The sequence below is a fragment of the Sarcophilus harrisii genome, chromosome 3 (assembly GCF_902635505.1).
Source record: "Sarcophilus harrisii chromosome 3, mSarHar1.11, whole genome shotgun sequence".
NCBI lineage: Eukaryota > Metazoa > Chordata > Mammalia > Dasyuromorphia > Dasyuridae > Sarcophilus > Sarcophilus harrisii.
The window spans coordinates 568,192,148-568,208,742 of NC_045428.1; the positions used below are offsets into that span (position 1 = coordinate 568,192,148).

The 16,595-nt window shown below is 43.6% G+C and overlaps 1 protein-coding gene across 3 annotated transcripts in view; it reads right to left on the reverse strand.

The window, feature by feature from the left end:
• PLEKHM2 (pleckstrin homology and RUN domain containing M2) overlaps positions 1-16,359 on the reverse strand; it is a 56,948-nt gene extending 40,589 nt beyond the window's left edge. For all 3 annotated transcript variants that reach the window (XM_031962809.1, XM_031962808.1, XM_031962807.1), the window contains exon 1: positions 16,182-16,359. In XM_031962809.1, the coding sequence (XP_031818669.1) occupies positions 16,182-16,241 (60 nt within the window). In that variant the 5' untranslated portion in view covers positions 16,242-16,359. The remainder of the gene's footprint in view (positions 1-16,181) is intronic.
• Positions 16,360-16,595: the final 236 nt, after the last annotated feature.

The following is a 16,595-nucleotide window of genomic DNA, read 5'->3' on the forward strand; positions in this document are numbered from 1 at the left end:
TTTGAAAATGAAATAAAATTGAAATAAAAATCTAACCAGGCAGATGGATATAATGGAATGTTCTTGCATCCTAAGAGATAACGGGAGACTTCAAAGAAGCAGACGGAGGATGACCTAAACTGATGATGCAGAGTGAGGTCAGTGGAATCAGTAAACTATTATAATCAGTAAAGGTAACAAAGCAAATGCAAAGAACAGAGGAAAGGGGACAGTCTATCCTTGTCCCCTAGAGTCAAGAAGACCGTAGTTCAACCCCTTACAAATCTCTTCACTTTAATCAGCCTCAGTTTCCTCATCTGGAAAATGGGGATATCAATAGTATCTACTTTCCTGAGTGGTTTTAAGGATCAAACGAAATATCCGAAAAGGTTTTGCAACCCTTAATGTGCTACATAAATGCAAGCTATTATTAGTTATTGTTAGGGAGTGCTCCATGGATTGGGGAGAAGAGAGGAATAGATTCAGAAATAAGTGTGATATCACATATAATGCCTTTCCTCATCTAGAAAATTGAAATAATAGTTGGGAGTTCCTCCCTTATAGGGCTGTTGTGAGGAGAAAAGAAAAGGGGTATAAAATAGAGTTTTGTGAATTTAAGGCAATATCTCAACATCTCCATTTTGTATTATTGTGAATATTACATTATGTATAATGTTATTATCGTTCATTTGTATCTGAGTCATCATGACCCCCTCTGGGGTTTTTGTGGCAAAGATACTGAAGTGGTTTGTCATTTCTTTCTCCAGCTCCTTTTACAGATGGGGAAACTGAGGCAAATGGGATTAAGTGACTTGCCCAGGATAGTATAACTAGTAAATATAACTCTGGGTACCATTTTGAACTTGGATCTTCTTGGGGCTCTTATCTACTGGGCCACCTAGCTGTCCCTAATTCAACCATATAACATCCACATTATTTAAATGTGTGGCTTCTCTGTCTCCTCAAACACTATCACCTTCTTCATTAGCATGGGAAATCATGAGTTCAAATCCTGATTCATTTGTCACAGAAGTATTTTTAAAAATCTTTTTAGTTTCTCTAAAAATATTAAGAAATAAAATTTCTTCCTCTAGATCTCTTTACAGGGACCAAGGGAAAGCTCCTGGATGGGACACGTCCAAGACAAAGGGCAAAGGGTTTTTCATTAGGTGACTGGGATAAGGGTGATGGGAACTTCTCAAAGAGGACATAGGAACTTAGCCTTCTTCCACCCAGCCTTGTGACCAGGATGTTGACTCATGTAAAGACAATCTCCTCCCTTTATCACTAGGAGGGGTTGGACACAGATCCACCTCAGGGGAAATGGCACAACCCACTTCCACTTAATTAAAATATTTAGTTGGGATTCTAGAGGAAAAACCTGTGGGAGGATGGACAAGGGATATGGTAGCTCTGTTTTAAAATGTCAATCCTTGCTGTATTTTAAGACAGCTTTTCCTCCAAGATTCCTGAAAAATGTTCCCTGAAACTATCTTAGGGCTCAGGAAGTAATTTCGGAGGGCATGAGTGACTGTCAGTTTGGAGAAACCTCCCTTCTTCTTTTCATCTCTCTCTAGATCTCTGTCTCTGTATTTCTCTCTCTGTGCCTCTCTTCCCCCTCACCCCCCATCCACCTCTCTGTCTCTTCTTCTGTCTCTCTCTCTTTCCCTCTGTTTCTGTCTCCCTATCTCTATCTCTCTTTCCCCAGCCTCTCTCCTTCTCTCTCTCCTCTCCTCTCCTCTGTCTCCTTTCTCTCTCCCTTCTCTCTGTCTCTTTCTCTCTTTCCCTGTAAATGTGTATGTCTCATCTCAGTCTATCACTTTCTCTGACTCTGTCTTCTCTTATCTATTGCTGTCTCCTTCTGTCTTTCTATCTCTCTGTCTCCCTTCTCTCTCCATCTCTATCTTTCTATCTTCGTGTCTCTCTGAATCTGTTTCTCTCTCCCTCCCGCCTTCCTCCTTGAAATTTTAGCTTTGAAATGATACAGGCTTTTCTAAATGCCCTGTATTATCTGACTGGATCCTCACAATAACCCTGTGAGGAAGGTACTAAAGTAATTATTATCCTAATCCTGGGATAATATTCCTGGAGTGACCCTCAGTCACTTAACTATAGCAGCATTATGGGAGGCAGTTTCCCAGAACCTAAACAAAAATAAAACAAGCTCCAAACTAGTCTCAATCTGCCAGGGTTAAGGGTGAAATGAGATGATATACAGAAAGGGTTTTAGTGTGTATGTGCGTGTGTGTGTGTGTGTGTGTGTGTGTGTGTGTGTGTGTGTGTTCTGAAAGGGGAAGAAGGGTTTTGGGGGATTGATCAGCAGTTTAAAGGTTCTGGCCCAATAGTGAGGTGGAAGCAATCTGTGAATAGTTTGAAATGCTTTCTCCTTGCCATTCTACTCTTATAATCACCTGCCTTCTTCACCCTGACAAGCAAAACCCCCCCATTCCTAGAATGCCCCCCCCCTCCTGGCTCCCTTCAAGTCTCAGGTGAAGACCCAGCTCCTCCAAGACCCCATAATGATCTCCCTGCAGGCTGGTGCCTTCCCTCTGTTGGCTGTCTCCAACATATCCTGTCTGGATCTTATTTGTCCTAAATTGTCTCCCTCATTAGGGGGTGAGCTCCAAGACGGCAGGGACTCTTTTGCCTTCCTGTGTATTCCAGTGCCTGGCACATAATTTGCTGTTACTTATCCTTCATTTTGAAGAAGACCCCTGAAATCACAGGGGGTGTCTTGTCTTGAGAATGAACTGGATTTAAGTGAGACAGAATTATCATCAGCCTCACCTCTTCCAGAGTCCTCAAAGTCCAAGTGGACAGAGAGAAGAGAGAGTGGAGTAGAGGGGGGCAAAGGGGAAAGAGAGAGAGACAGACAGACAGAAAGAAAGAGAAAGACAGAAACAGACAGAGAGAGACAGAGAGAAAGGAAAAAGAGACAGAGACAAAGAGGGAGACACACTGAGAGAAGAAAAAGAGAGGGAGACAGAGATGGAGACAAAGACAGAGACATACAGAGATAGAGACAGAGAAGGAAAAAGATATTCCAAGTCAAAATAGGAAGAGATGGATGAAGGTGACCAAAGGTGGGTGAGCAGCCCAAAAAGGGCTCAGCAAGCCTCCCAGAAGAAGTACTAGTCTCCCCTAAACCCCCCAAACACTGCCTGGCACACAGTCGCTGTTCAGTCACGTCTCACTCTTTGTAACCTCATTGGGGGTTTTCTCAGCAAAGATGTTGAAGTGGTTTGCCATTTCCTCACTCCAGTATCTTCAGGAAAACCCCCAGTGGGGACACACACAATTGAATACAACTGAAAAAATGAGGGAATAATAGCCCCTACCTGACAGTTTTATTGTCTAGAGGTGCTACATGATGCTAGCCATAAGGATGAGAGTTCCATTCTCTTCCTTCACTGATGGGGCTGGAAGCCAGAGCTTGGCAGAAGCCGCTCATTCTGCTTTCCCAGGCCTCCCTGCTACAACCTAAGTATGACGACCAAGAGAGCTTTCTAACATTCCAGTTCAGCTCATCAGCCAAAGGGCAGAAACTCTCCCAGGCAATTTTCACTTTCTTACTTTTTCCTTAGCTAAGCTAGGACCTGAGCTAGGTTCTAGGTACTCCTTCTGGAACCCAAAACCTAATCACCAGCCTAAGAGAATGAGAGGTCCATGAAGACAGGGACAGCTTCCATCTCTGTACTTTGCACTGCATGCCTTAATGTTCTTTGTAAAAAAGCAGAGTTCTACTTTTCATGATCTCAAGCTTTTTCCAATTACTAAAGGCTCAGTTTTTTGTTTTGTTTTGTTTTTAAGCTAAGGTGAATTCTTGGTTTTTTTACCTTATTTTTAAAAAAAATCATCTATTTCCTTTGCATCCTTTGCATCTGTATATTATCTCTTATTAAGAAATTTTAGGAACATTTTGGAGTACATTCTTAGCCTGTGTTCTAAGGGCCTTCCCATCTCTGATACCCTGGGTTCTAAGGGCCCTCCCAGCCCTGACCTCTTGGGTTCTAAGGGTCCTCCCAGCTCTGACATCCTGTGTTCTAAGGGCATTTCTGGTTCTGACATTCTTTGTTTAAAGGGCCCCTCAGCTCTGCCTTTCTCTGACATTTAGTCATGTTGCTTTCTCAGTTCCAGGCTTGGGGATACCGATCAGGGGAGGAGACCAGCCCCTAGGACTGGAGATTTCATTCTATGTCGGTGCATCCCATCTTGACCAGCAAGTCCCTATGTGCAAGCTGACATTAACAGTTCTTAGAACTTCCTCATTTCCACCAAAAAAAAAAAAAAAAAAAAAAAAAAAAATGGAAGCAGAGAAGGGTCCAAGAGTTACTCCAATGTGGACGCCAGCCATATTCTTCCTTCTTATCTGCCAAGCTTTGGCCCAAGTCACGGCTCCATGATGGGCCCAGCACACATGTGGGTGGGAAGCTCAGTCAGTCCTTTGGGGCTCTGGTGGCTGAAGTGTCTGAGGAGGTTCGCGGAGGGAGGAGGCCTGGAGCAGCACTGGCTTAAAGGGAAGGCTGGGGAATCCTAGATAGTAACCTTTAACTCCTGGGCCAGCAAGAAAGCCCTTGCCTGGAAGTGCCTTTGGAAGTGCTTCCTCCTTCTCTGCTTCCAGGACCAAAGCAGCCAAGTGGCTCTCCCCGTTCTGAGTCTGAGCTAATTACCTGATCGATGTCCTGATCTTCTGGCTGCTGCCAAATGAACTGTCCCCGAAAAACCTCCCTGCCAGGAATCAGAGCCATAAAAGCCTTACTGAGGAAAGGAGGAACAACATAAAACGAGCCACAGACAGGGCTCCCTCTCCATAAGATGGCCTTTGAAGAATGAAGTCTCCAGGCCTTGGGCTGGCCAACTTCCCTCACCAAAGCCAGCACCCCCAAGGCCGGAGCTGGAAAACCTGTGTGCCCCCAAACCTAGCTGGTGGTGGGACTGGCATCAAAACCCAGAGGAAAAGGCCGGAGTTCATCCCTGGAAGCTTCAACGTCTCAGGCAGACTCTGAGGTGAGGAATACTGATAGCTGGAAGGGAGGGGAGCATCCTCTGTACTCTCCAGAGGCAAGGATGTCCCCCAACTGGGAAGCTTGGGATATGAATGGCAACCTCAGGAACTTCCTCTCTCTTTTATAATATATGTTTTATCCCCAGATAGACCATAAGCTCCCTGAGAGCAGGCAGGGACCGGTTTCCTTTTTCCTTATATAGTCCTAAGTACAGTATATTTGATCCTTAATAAGTCCTTAATAAATGTTTTTTGACAATATTTTGATCTTACTAATAGTTTTGGTTATTTTATCAACTAATATTATTCTTTTTTTATGTTCTATTTTTTTCCTTTATTAAAGCTTTTTATTTTTCAAAACATATATGCATGGATAATTCTTCAACATTAACCCTTGCAAAACTTTGTTTTCTAATTTTCCCCCACCTTCCCTCCAGATGGCAATTAGTCCAATATATAGTAGAAATATATGTTAAATCCAATATATACATACATATTTATATAAATATCTTGCCACACAAGAAAAATCAAATCAAACTATAAAAAAAGATGAGAAGCAAAATAAAATGTAAACAAGAAAGAAGAGTGAAAATGCTATGTTGTGAACCAAACTCAATTCCCACAATCCTCTCTTCATCACAGGATTATTAGAACTGGTCTGAATCATCTCATTGTTGAAGAGAGCCATGTCCATCAAAATTGATCATCACATAATCTTTTGTTGCCGTTACGCTATTCTTTTTTAAAATAAATTTTGTTGCCTCAGATACTAGCTGTGTGACCCTGGGCAAGTCAGTTAATCCTCCTCAAAATAAAATAAATAAGCTTTATTAATGGCTTTTATCATTTCCAGATGTACTCTCCATCAAATTATAAGAAGTTTGTTAGGACCTAAAGGAGCCCAGTGTCCCCACAGAAACCTTTTAAAGCTCAAAAAATACACTAACAGTCACAAATGTTAAAGAAAATTAAAGAAAATCACCCATATACTTCCCCATCTTGCCCTGGACTATATTAGGAGTTTTTCAGGAATTTTCAGAGATTGGGGATGGGTGAAAGTGCTAGGACAAAGCAGCCTGCCCCACAGCCAAGGCCCTCCTGCCCATCTTCAACAGGAGGCAGGCCCAGCCCTGGGAAGGACAACCCAGAAGCTTCATTTCCATCAAGGCAGTAGACAAGCCCAGTCCAGAAGGGTAAACCAGGAATCTCATCCCTATCTTCAACAGGAAAAAGGGCCTGACCAGCACTTAGCACTATGCTTGGTATATAATAGGTACTTAATAAATGCTTATTTATTGACAGACTGACTATTCAATATCCTGATAGCCTGGGCCTGAACCACAAGATGAGATAAAACCAGATAATTCCTACAGAAAGAGAGACTTTGTCTTCGCCACTGAACTCAGGCAGAAGCTGCTCCAACCATACAGGCTGCTAGGTGACACAGTGGCTAGAACACGGCTTGGAATCAGGAAGAATCATCTCCATGAGTTCAAATCCAGCCTCATATACTTACTAGCTACATGACCACGGACAAGTCACTTTAGCTAGTTTGCCTCAGTTTCCTCATCTGTAAAATGATAAACCATTTCAGTATCTCTGCCAAGAAAACCCCTGAAAAGATTCAGACATGACTGAAATGATTCAACAATGGGGGAAGAGAAGAGGAGAAAAGAGGGAGAGGGAAAGGGAGAAAGGGATAGGAGGGAAGAGAGAGAGAGAGACAGACACTTGGGGAAGGGAGGAAGGGTTTGTGCATACTTCTGAGGGTTCAGCTGTCTGACAATTTCCCCTTGTTGAGTAACAGCTGCAATCAGTTATTAAGCCCCAGAAGACGCCAAAGAGAAACTCCTGCTGGTCCCAAGGACCCTAAAATAGCTGTCAGCCCCAGAGAACCGAAAGAAAAGATTTACTTCCATCTTCCATGCTGGTCTGACCCAGACAGAACTGGCAGCAAATGGACAAGCAAGGGTGAGAAACCCCGGGGATAGGATGCTACTCAAGCAGAGGAGATGAAGATCATGGTCACTCTTAGTTCTAGACATGGAAAAGGAGGGAGAAAGAGCCAAATCCCCACCTGCCCATACCAACTACCCTGATTGACGATCACCCACTCTGCGTTCTCCAAACAGCATCCCAGGGAACACTGCTTTCTGAAAAAGAAAGGACCTCCAGAGATGCTCAATCTTACCCATATCACCAAGCGCTTTCCCTGACCTTTGGATTTTCCATCTCTGGTATATCTGAGATGGACTTGGCCCACAGAATGGGTAGGCAGGTCCAAAGAAAGAAAGCAATGGACTACTGTGGAATATACATTGGCTTTGTTTACAAAAAAACACTTAAAAACAAGAGTTCTCTGTTCAAAACCAGTCACAGCAGCCTTATAGCTAAACACCCCCTCAAAAAGAAAACTAATGGAAGTAGCCTCTTTGTCCAAGAAAAGGGGGACAGTTTTACATGAACTATGAGCTGTTAACATAATGGGACTGAATAGTATTATTAAGAGTGAGTATGACGAATACAAAGAAATATGAAAAGATTTGATGAAATCCTGCAAGCAAAAAGATCTCAGAAGAATAGAGGCCATCTTCACAGCAACCACAAGAAGAAAAGTGGGAAAGAATGAAGGAAAGAGAACCAAGGGGACTGAATGTGGATCACAACATAGTATTTTCACCCTTTTTGTTGTTGTTTGCTTGCTTTTTTTTTTTCTTTTTAATTTTTTTCCTTTTTGATCTGATTTTTCTTTATGCAACGTGATAAATGTGGAAATAGGTTTAGAAGTATTGCACATGTTCAACCTATATTGGATTATTTGCTGTTTAGGGGAAGGGGGAAAAGGAAAAGAAGGGAGAAATATTTGAAACACAAGTTTTGCAAGAGTGACTATTTAATATGTATTAGACTACCTGCCATCTAGAAGAGGGAGTGGGGGAAAGGAAGGAAATATTTAGAACAGAAAGTTTCGCAAGAGTCATTGTTGAATAATTCCCCATGCATAGGTTTTGTAAATAAAAAGCTTTAATAAAAATTTTTTTAAAAGAACTTCAGTTTGATGAAATCAGAAAAAAAAAGAGTGAATATTGAAAACTATCTTTGCATGTATTTTGAAAATAAAAAAAACTACTATTAAAATTTTTTTTAAATCAAATTATGGGGGGGAAAAAGTGAATAGAGGATCAGAGGCAGTGACCAGGAAAAAAAATCACCCTACTTGATGTGTGGAAATGATTCATTTAATTGTACCTGGTGAAATAAGTGTAAACTGTTTGCATTTTTTGTTTTTCTTCCCAAGTTATTTTTACCTTCTGAACCCAATTCTTCCTATGCAACAAGAGAACTGTTTGGTTCTGCACACATATATTGTAGCTAGGATACACTTGACATATTTAACATGTATAGGACTGCTTGCCATCTAGGGGAGGGGGTAGAGGGAGGAAGGGGAAAAGTCAGAACAGAAGTGAGTACAAGGGATGATGTTGTAAAAAATTACCCAGCCATGGGTTCGGTCAATAAAAAAGTTATAATAAATTTTCAAAAAATGAAAAAAAATTGTACCTGGTGAGGAGGCAAGTTCAAGAACTAACATTTGATATTAAATATTTTAATAAAACATTAAAAAAAATTTTAAGCTGTAATAGAAAAGCCTCTCCCCTAGGAAAAGATTAGCTGGGTTAATCAGGTCATAATTTGGAGCAACAGCTAACCAACAACCGTTTTAGGGTGGCTGTTTTTCCCATTCTTACTCAAGGCCTTGGTGGATTCCAAACTGAAAATGAAAGCCCAGCAGCAATCATGTCCATTGAAGGAAAGAGTTGTTTTGTTTTTAGTATTTTTTTTAAAAGAGTAAGCAAATATCTTAGTTTGAAAATTGCAGGAGACTAGCTGTATGTCCCTGGGCAAGTCACTTAATACCAATTGCCTCAGAAAAAAAAAAAAAAGAAAAAGAAAATTGCAGGAGATTAAATTGCAGATCCTTGTGGTACTCACATATTGCTTGAAAGTTAGACCCAAAGCTACTCTTCCAACCCTATCTCCTATTATTTCCCTTCCTACTAATCATCTAATCAGCTTAGCATCCAGACTGTGGGCTCCTTAGTACTGCATGCTAGAGCTCATCAGCTATGGAAAGAACTCCTGGAAACTGAGTCCAAAACCTTCATTCAAGAAACAGGTAACCCAGAACTTCATTTGACAAGTGAGAATACTGAAGCCCAGAGACAAAGCTGAGGTTATGAGCTATGGAGTGGTTTGCCATTTCCCTCTCCAGCTCATTTTACAGATGAGGAAACTGAGGCACACAGAATTCATGACTTGTCCACACAGCCAGATTTGAACTCAGGAATACTCATCTTCCTGTCTCCAGCCCTGGTTCTCCACTGTGCGCAAAAAATCAAACCGAATGTCCCCTTGACCCAGCTATTGCTTCATCCCTGTCTAAGATGCCAAGGATGGTCCTTGGAGACCATATTTCTCTTGAATTATTCTCGCACCTGCAACCACAGCTTGTACCTGTGAGATCTCTGCTGGCATTCTGGCTCTGAGAACATATGGAAATTGCTTCCATTTTTTTATCCTTTAAATTTGAATCAAAAGCTCAGATCTCTCAGTTCCTTTTCTAATGAACCCATCACGTGCCTGAGTCAGGAGGGAGCCAGGCAGGGTAGGGTAGTGAGGACGGCCCTCTCACCTGTCCTATCCCACTGGGCTGCCCATCCCCACGAACTCCAAGCCTAGTAGACACAATTATAATGCCAACAGAGGATTAAAGGGAGCAGAACACCATGAGTTCTAGAGCAGGAACCTCCTCATTTCGCAGACAAGCTAACTGGCCCACCATCCCACAGCTGCTCACAAATCACACAGCTGGGATTTGAGCCGGGGACTTCTGTATCCTAACACTCACATCCCCATCTGGATTACAACTTTCTTTCTAGAAACCCAAACCACATCACCTGCATCCTCCTATGAAAGAGGAAGAGAGGGGTAAGCCCATTCCACGAGTGGGCAGGGAATTCACACAGTCGACTGGTATTTATTAAGCACCTACTATATGCTGAGCACCGTGCAAAGCACTGAGCATACATCAGAAGACGCTTCCTGTTTTCAAGGAGCTTACAGTCTAGTGGAGTAGAGATCCTGGGAATAACTATGTACAGACAAGAGAGAGCCAGGATAAATTGGAGATAATCCAATAGGGAAGGCACTGCATTCTGGGAAAGGCTTCTTGGAGAAGGGGAGACTGCCTGAGACTGGAAGGAAAGCAGGGGAAGCCAAGAAGAAGGGTGGGAGGAAGAGAAAGAAAGGAGGAAGAGGAGAACATGAGGAGGAAGGGAAGAGAGGGAAAAGGAGAGAAGGAGGATGAAGAAAGGAAAAGGAAGAGGAGGAGGAGGAGAGGAAAAGAAAAGGAAGAGGGCAGGAGGAGGAGGGGAAGAAGAGGAAAAAGAAAGGAAGAAGAGGAGGAGAAGAGGGGAGGAGGAGAAGAGGACAAAAAGAGGAAGGGAGAAGGAAGAAAAGGAGTAAGAGGTGAAGAGGTGGAAGAAAAAAAGGAAGAGGAGGAAGAAGGGAAGAGGAGAAGGAAGAAAAGGAGGAAGAGGAAAAGAAGAGAAGGAAGAGGGCAGGAGGAGAAGGAGGAGGAAGAAGAGGAAGAGGCCTTGAGATTGCAGGACCTATTGTAGTCACCATATTGATGAGAATCTGAGGGAGGTAGCTCCACTGAGACTTTTCTGATCCTATAGACTGAAATGACTTTTTTTAAAAAATACAACAAACATTTATTAAGCACCAACTGTGTGCTCTACCTTGCAAGCCATACAAATTATAGATAAGATAGGTTACCTGTCCTCATGGAGCCCACAGTCTAGTTTGAGGTATTACTGATTGTAACACAGAAGTCAATGGGTCATACCCCTTCTATTTTGTAAATGAGAAAATCCCAGCTCTTAAATTTATTACACTTATCACACTTGTACACTTCCCTGGGCTTCATTTCCTCATAACAAAATGGGGGAATCTGGGCTAGGTGACCAAGGTCCCTTCCAATTGAAGCTGCTGAAATTTAATCATCATCTATACTAAGGGAGACATATGATAATGCTGCCTACATGGGCAATAATGATTAAGCATCTCTAGTGTCAATTAATTAAACAATCAATAAGCATTTGTTAAATACCTACAATGTACAATAAGCATTTATTAAACACTTACAACTGTACTGGGAATTTTAAAAAAATGAAACAGTCCCTGCCCTCAGTGGGCTTACATTTGGTAAAGAAGTGGAAAGCAGACAACACAATACTAAGGTGACTAAGGAAGCCCTGGAGTCACCCAATGCTGGTGAGCTTGGCCTCTAAGCGTGACTCCCAGGCAAAATACTCCCCCTTCTGGGAGCACATGCCAGAGCCCTGAGGCTCCCACCTGTCTATCTCTCCTTTGCCACCCATTCTTTAAAAATGATCAACAGCAGCACCCAAAATGGGCTTGCTCAAACAGAAGATGATGGGGCTCCAAGTGTCAGAAAACAGACCCAAGTCTTCAAAGATGAGAGGGCCCTAGTACCTGGAGCAACAGTCTGGCTCCAAAGGATAGTCTAGGGGAAGGGCTGGAGGAGAGTGTGAGTGTGAGTTTGAATTCCATCTCAGTCACTTACTACCCCTGTGACCTTGGGCAGGTCATTCATCTCTCTGAACCTCAGTTTCTCTATCTGAAAAATGGGAGGCATCACAGTCCAACTGTTGTATTACCAGCAAAGTAAAGTGAAGAGTGAGATCAGGGTTTAAATCCATTTAACAGAGATAATTATAAATAATTATAACAACTAACATTCACAGGGCACCAATATATGCCAGGTATTGTGTTAAGGACCAGGAGTAGGTGAAGGGGCAGGTCATTTCTCCGAGAGCCTCCATAGCTGTGAATCATGGACTTGAAGGAGTTGCAAAGCAGCTTGTTCCTTGTGGACCGGGAATGAAATGAAATTGGAAGCAGAGGGAAGTGGAGAGGGGTCAGAGAATGCAACTGCCTCTCAGTCTCCTTGCATCATCATCATCATCCTCTCACATGAAGAGATCCATTCTACAAGTCTGAGTTAGACCTTCAGCAGCCACTGGCAGGTGGCTTCCGTATTGTACTGAGTACTTTATAATATTATCTTATTTGATCTTCGTAACAACCCTGGATAGTTGGGACTGTTATTATCCCCATTTTACAGTTGAGGAAACTGAGGCAAATAGATTAAATCACTTGTCACTAAGTCATACAAAATGGATTAGATCCATTTTTCCCACCTAGCTGTGCTCATCTATGTAACCTTGGGCAAGTCATCTCACCTCTAAAAGCCTCTGTTTCCCCATTTGTAAAATTGGGAGTTTGAATTAGGTGGTTTCTAGCATTCTTTTCGGCTCTAGATTTATTTAAGATCTTGTGATCCCAGGGTCATCCAGGAGGATCAGCATAATCACTGCAACGCACTTATAAATGTTGGCTACCGTTAATATAGCACCTACTACATGTCCAAGATAGTTGCTAAAGGAAATTTTGCATGTTGCCTAATGGTCTCATCAGGCAATCTTTTTACGCAACCTAGTTTGTAGGGTTTGAGATGTAGATCTGGAAAGGGCCTCTCTGGTGGTCATCTGGTTCAACCTATTTCTTTTTTTCAGATAAGGAAAGTAAGACACAAGGAAACAGAGACACAAGGATCTGCACTCAGCTCTTGGGCCTCCAGAGTCATTGTGCTCCCCCTATTTCGCATCCAAGCCAGCACCTTCCTTTCCATCACCTTTCTCTGGGTGACTTCCCTCCCCCAACCCCCCTGACTCCAAACATATTAGAAACAATTGACACACTTCCTGACCTCCCAGAACGATGCCATTACTGGCACAGATAAGATCAGAAAAGTCAGCAGTCCATCCTTCTCTTCCATTCAAAAGATTTATTGCTTTTTAACAGAGTGCTTTGTTCCCTCAGCCTTTCCTGGGTAAGCAGAAATTATGTGCCCTAATAAAAACCAGGCAGCAATTTTGGTCCTGCTTTGGGGTAAAATAAAACAAAACAAAAACATGAAACAGCCAGGCTGGAAGGGACCCCACGAGCCAGCTCATCCAAGCTGGACCAACAGAAAATAATCATCCGCTCAAAGGGATCAGTCATCTCAGTGAAACTGGGACCCTCCATCCAGCAGGGCAGATCCCAACTCATCCAGACCTGCCCGCTCTGGCTTCACACTTGCCCATACCCCCCTAAGTCCACCAGAAGGGACCTCACCCACTAGTAAAAGCCTCAATTTTTTACTTATTTGAAAGCCAAGGAGGCCCATGTATTTTACAGATAACGAAACTGAGTCTCAGAGAGGTGGAAGGCTCTGGCACCTCAGTCACAGTGTCACCAAGAGTCCTGAGAGGAGAGTCTTCTGGACTTGAAGCCCAGTATTCTCTATTGCAACAATCTCCTGGACAACAGGACATCTCCTAGAAGATGCTAAGGGGGGAACCCACCTCACTTCCAGAGGCAGCCATCTACTCTGAAGGCAAGCGGGACAAAGCTCATCTCACAACAATTATGACCATGATAATAGCAACAATGTTAATAATGATGATGGTCATCTTCATCATAATAATAGAAGGGATTTTTATAGCATCTACTATGTATCAGGCACTATAAAATACTGTATAAGTATACAAGAATAATAGAAGGGAAGGGAATAAACATTTATATAACCCCTACTAAGTACTGAGCACAATAAGTATTATATAAATATATAAGTATCATAAAAGGGAAGGGAATAAGCATTTATATAGCACCTACAATATACCAAATACTAATAAGGATATTAGAAGGAAAGAGAATAAGCATTTATATAGCACCTACTATGTACCTGGCACAATAAGTATTATATAAATATATAAGAATCATAAAAGGGAAGGGAATAAGCATTTATATAGCACCTACAATATACCAAATACTAATAAGGATATTAGAAGGGAAGAGAATAAACATTTATATAACCCCTACTAAGTACTGAGCACAATAAGTATTATATAAATATATAAGTATCATAAAAGGGAAGGGAATAAGCATTTATATAGCACCTACAATATACCAAATACTAATAAGGATATTAGAAGGAAAGAGAATAAGCATTTATATAGCACCTACTATGTACCTGGCACAATAAGTATTGTATAAGTATATAAGAATAATAGAAGGGAATGGAATAAGCATTTATATAGCACCTATAATATACCAAATACTAATAAGGATAACAGAAGGGAAAGGAATCAGTATTTATATAGTACCAACTGTGTGCCAGGCATAATAATAATAAGGTAAGGAAACAAATATTTTTATAATGCTCATCATATGCCAAGCTTGCATCATTATCATCATCACTGAATGGAAAAGAATAAGCATTTATATACATGCCAGATACTCCTAAGCACTTTTTCAAATAATAACTGATTTGATCCTCACAATAATCCTGTGAGGTAGATACTATTATTATCCCCATTTCACAGTTGAGGAAACTAAGGCAGATGAAAGATAAATAAGTTGCCCACAGTCACATGGCTGGTAAATGTCTTAGGCAGGATTTGGACTCAGGTATTCCTAATTCAAGGCCCGGTATCTTATCTATTGTGTCATTTAATTGCCTCAAAAATAATCAACAGTATTATTTATAAGGATAAATAATATAATTATGAATAAATAATAACAACAACAACATCTAGCATTTCTACAGCATTTTAAGTTTTGCAATACACTTTCCATAAGTTACCTCACTGGATAACCTCACAATCACCCTGGAAGCTGAATATTTCAAAGATGAAGAAACTGAGCTTTCTAGAAGTGAAATCTGACAAGACCAATCCTTAATATTGATGGTTCATTCTGTAATCAATTTTTTTTAGAAAAGAAATTCTAGTTTTCTCTGACAGTTACTTTTTCAAGTGATTTAAATTAGGACTAGAGTGAAGATAAGAACACACGGTCTCTAAAAAGAAGCATTTATTTACTTATCATTTTATAAACGGGGAAACACTGGCAACAGGGGCAGAATCAGGCGCCAAGGACTGGCTATTCTACATCTAGGGCATTTCAGGGAGTACCGGGATGCTGGTACCCTATTCCTTGAGACTGTGTCCCTTGGGTCACCTGGCTCTCTCACTCTTCTCCAGCAGCCCCTCCCTCAATTTCATCTGCTCATGTCCTGGGGCTGTCACCAAATCTGGAGAAGATCCATGTAGACACCTGGAAGACTACCCTTTCCATACAATCTCTACCAACTGCCATTCTCCAGCCTGGGGCATCCATGCCAAACTAAAGCCAGCTGGCCCTCTGGGACGATTTTCTGCCTAGTCTACTCCATTCTCCAACCAGCCATGCCCCAAAATGTTCTACTTGGAAATTCGAGGGGGGAGGAAAGAAAGAGAAGGGCGCCTTCTAATGCTTCCCCAAGAACGGCTCTGCTGGTTGGTCACTCCTTGTGTCCCCCAAAGAACGTCCCCAATTCTGCCCAAGAGAGGCAAACAACCCTGAGCCAATTCGTCTCAGTGAATTTAGGGAAGTCCTTTCGGAGCTGAGCGGCAGTGGCAAGTGGGAGCCTCGGACTTGTCAATGGAGCCAAGAATTCCTCTCCAACTCCCCCAAACCACTGGGTCCCCAAGGACAGTCACGGGGGTAAAGTTCCCGGCTGGACAGAAGAGGGCAGAGGCAGGTCTTGCTGGGCAGCTCCACTGGGCCAAAGTGGGCAGGTATGGAGTGCCCCTGGCTACCAGGGGCCGGAGACCAGGCTGGGGGGAGGGGAGAGGGTGGCCGGTCTGATCGCCGGGGCTGTCATTTCAATACCCAGAAGAGACAGACCTCAACCCAGCTCTTCCAAAGGAGCCAATGGGACTCAGGTGAGTGCGTTCCCCTCCAGGCCACAGCCAAGTCGGGGTGAGGGGCTAGGAAGGGGGGATGGGGGCGGAGCCGGCCCCTCCCGATGCCCCCCCCCCCACAGCTGGCTGCAGGAGACAGGGTGATGTCATTGGGCAGGAGAAGCTTTTGGAGCTGGAGGTGGGGCGAGGCTCCCCCAGGAACTTCTTGGGGGACAGAATCAGGATGGGGGCCTGGCAAGACCAGAGGCTCTCAGAACTGGAGGAGGAGGGGAATGGGTCGGATTGGGAGGCGCGCTTGGGGTGCGGGGCAACCTCACCTTCTTCACCGAGAGCGAGATGTTCTCTAGGATGCGGTCCTTCACTTCTCCCGGCTCCATGGTGCCGGAGGCGCTGCCAGTGCCCGGGCCGGGGCCACCGCCGCCGCGCCGTCTCCTCCCGCGCCGGGCCGCCCCCACCGTCGCCAACCGCTCCGGGGGCTGCTCCGGCTCCGGCCGGCCGCCCCGCGCCGCCCTGCGCTGCTGCGTTGCCCGCCCCGCGCCCCGGGCCCGGGGCTCCGCGCAGGCGGCTCGTGGGACCGGGCCGGGCCGGGAGGGAGGGCAGGCGCGGCGGCCGCGGCGGCGGCGGGGGAGGAGCCGCGCCGGGCTGCAGGAACTGATGTCAGGAGAGGGCTGGCTCGGCTCCGCCCCGCTGCCCGGACCGACCCTCCACCCCAGATCGCGACCCTGCGCGGG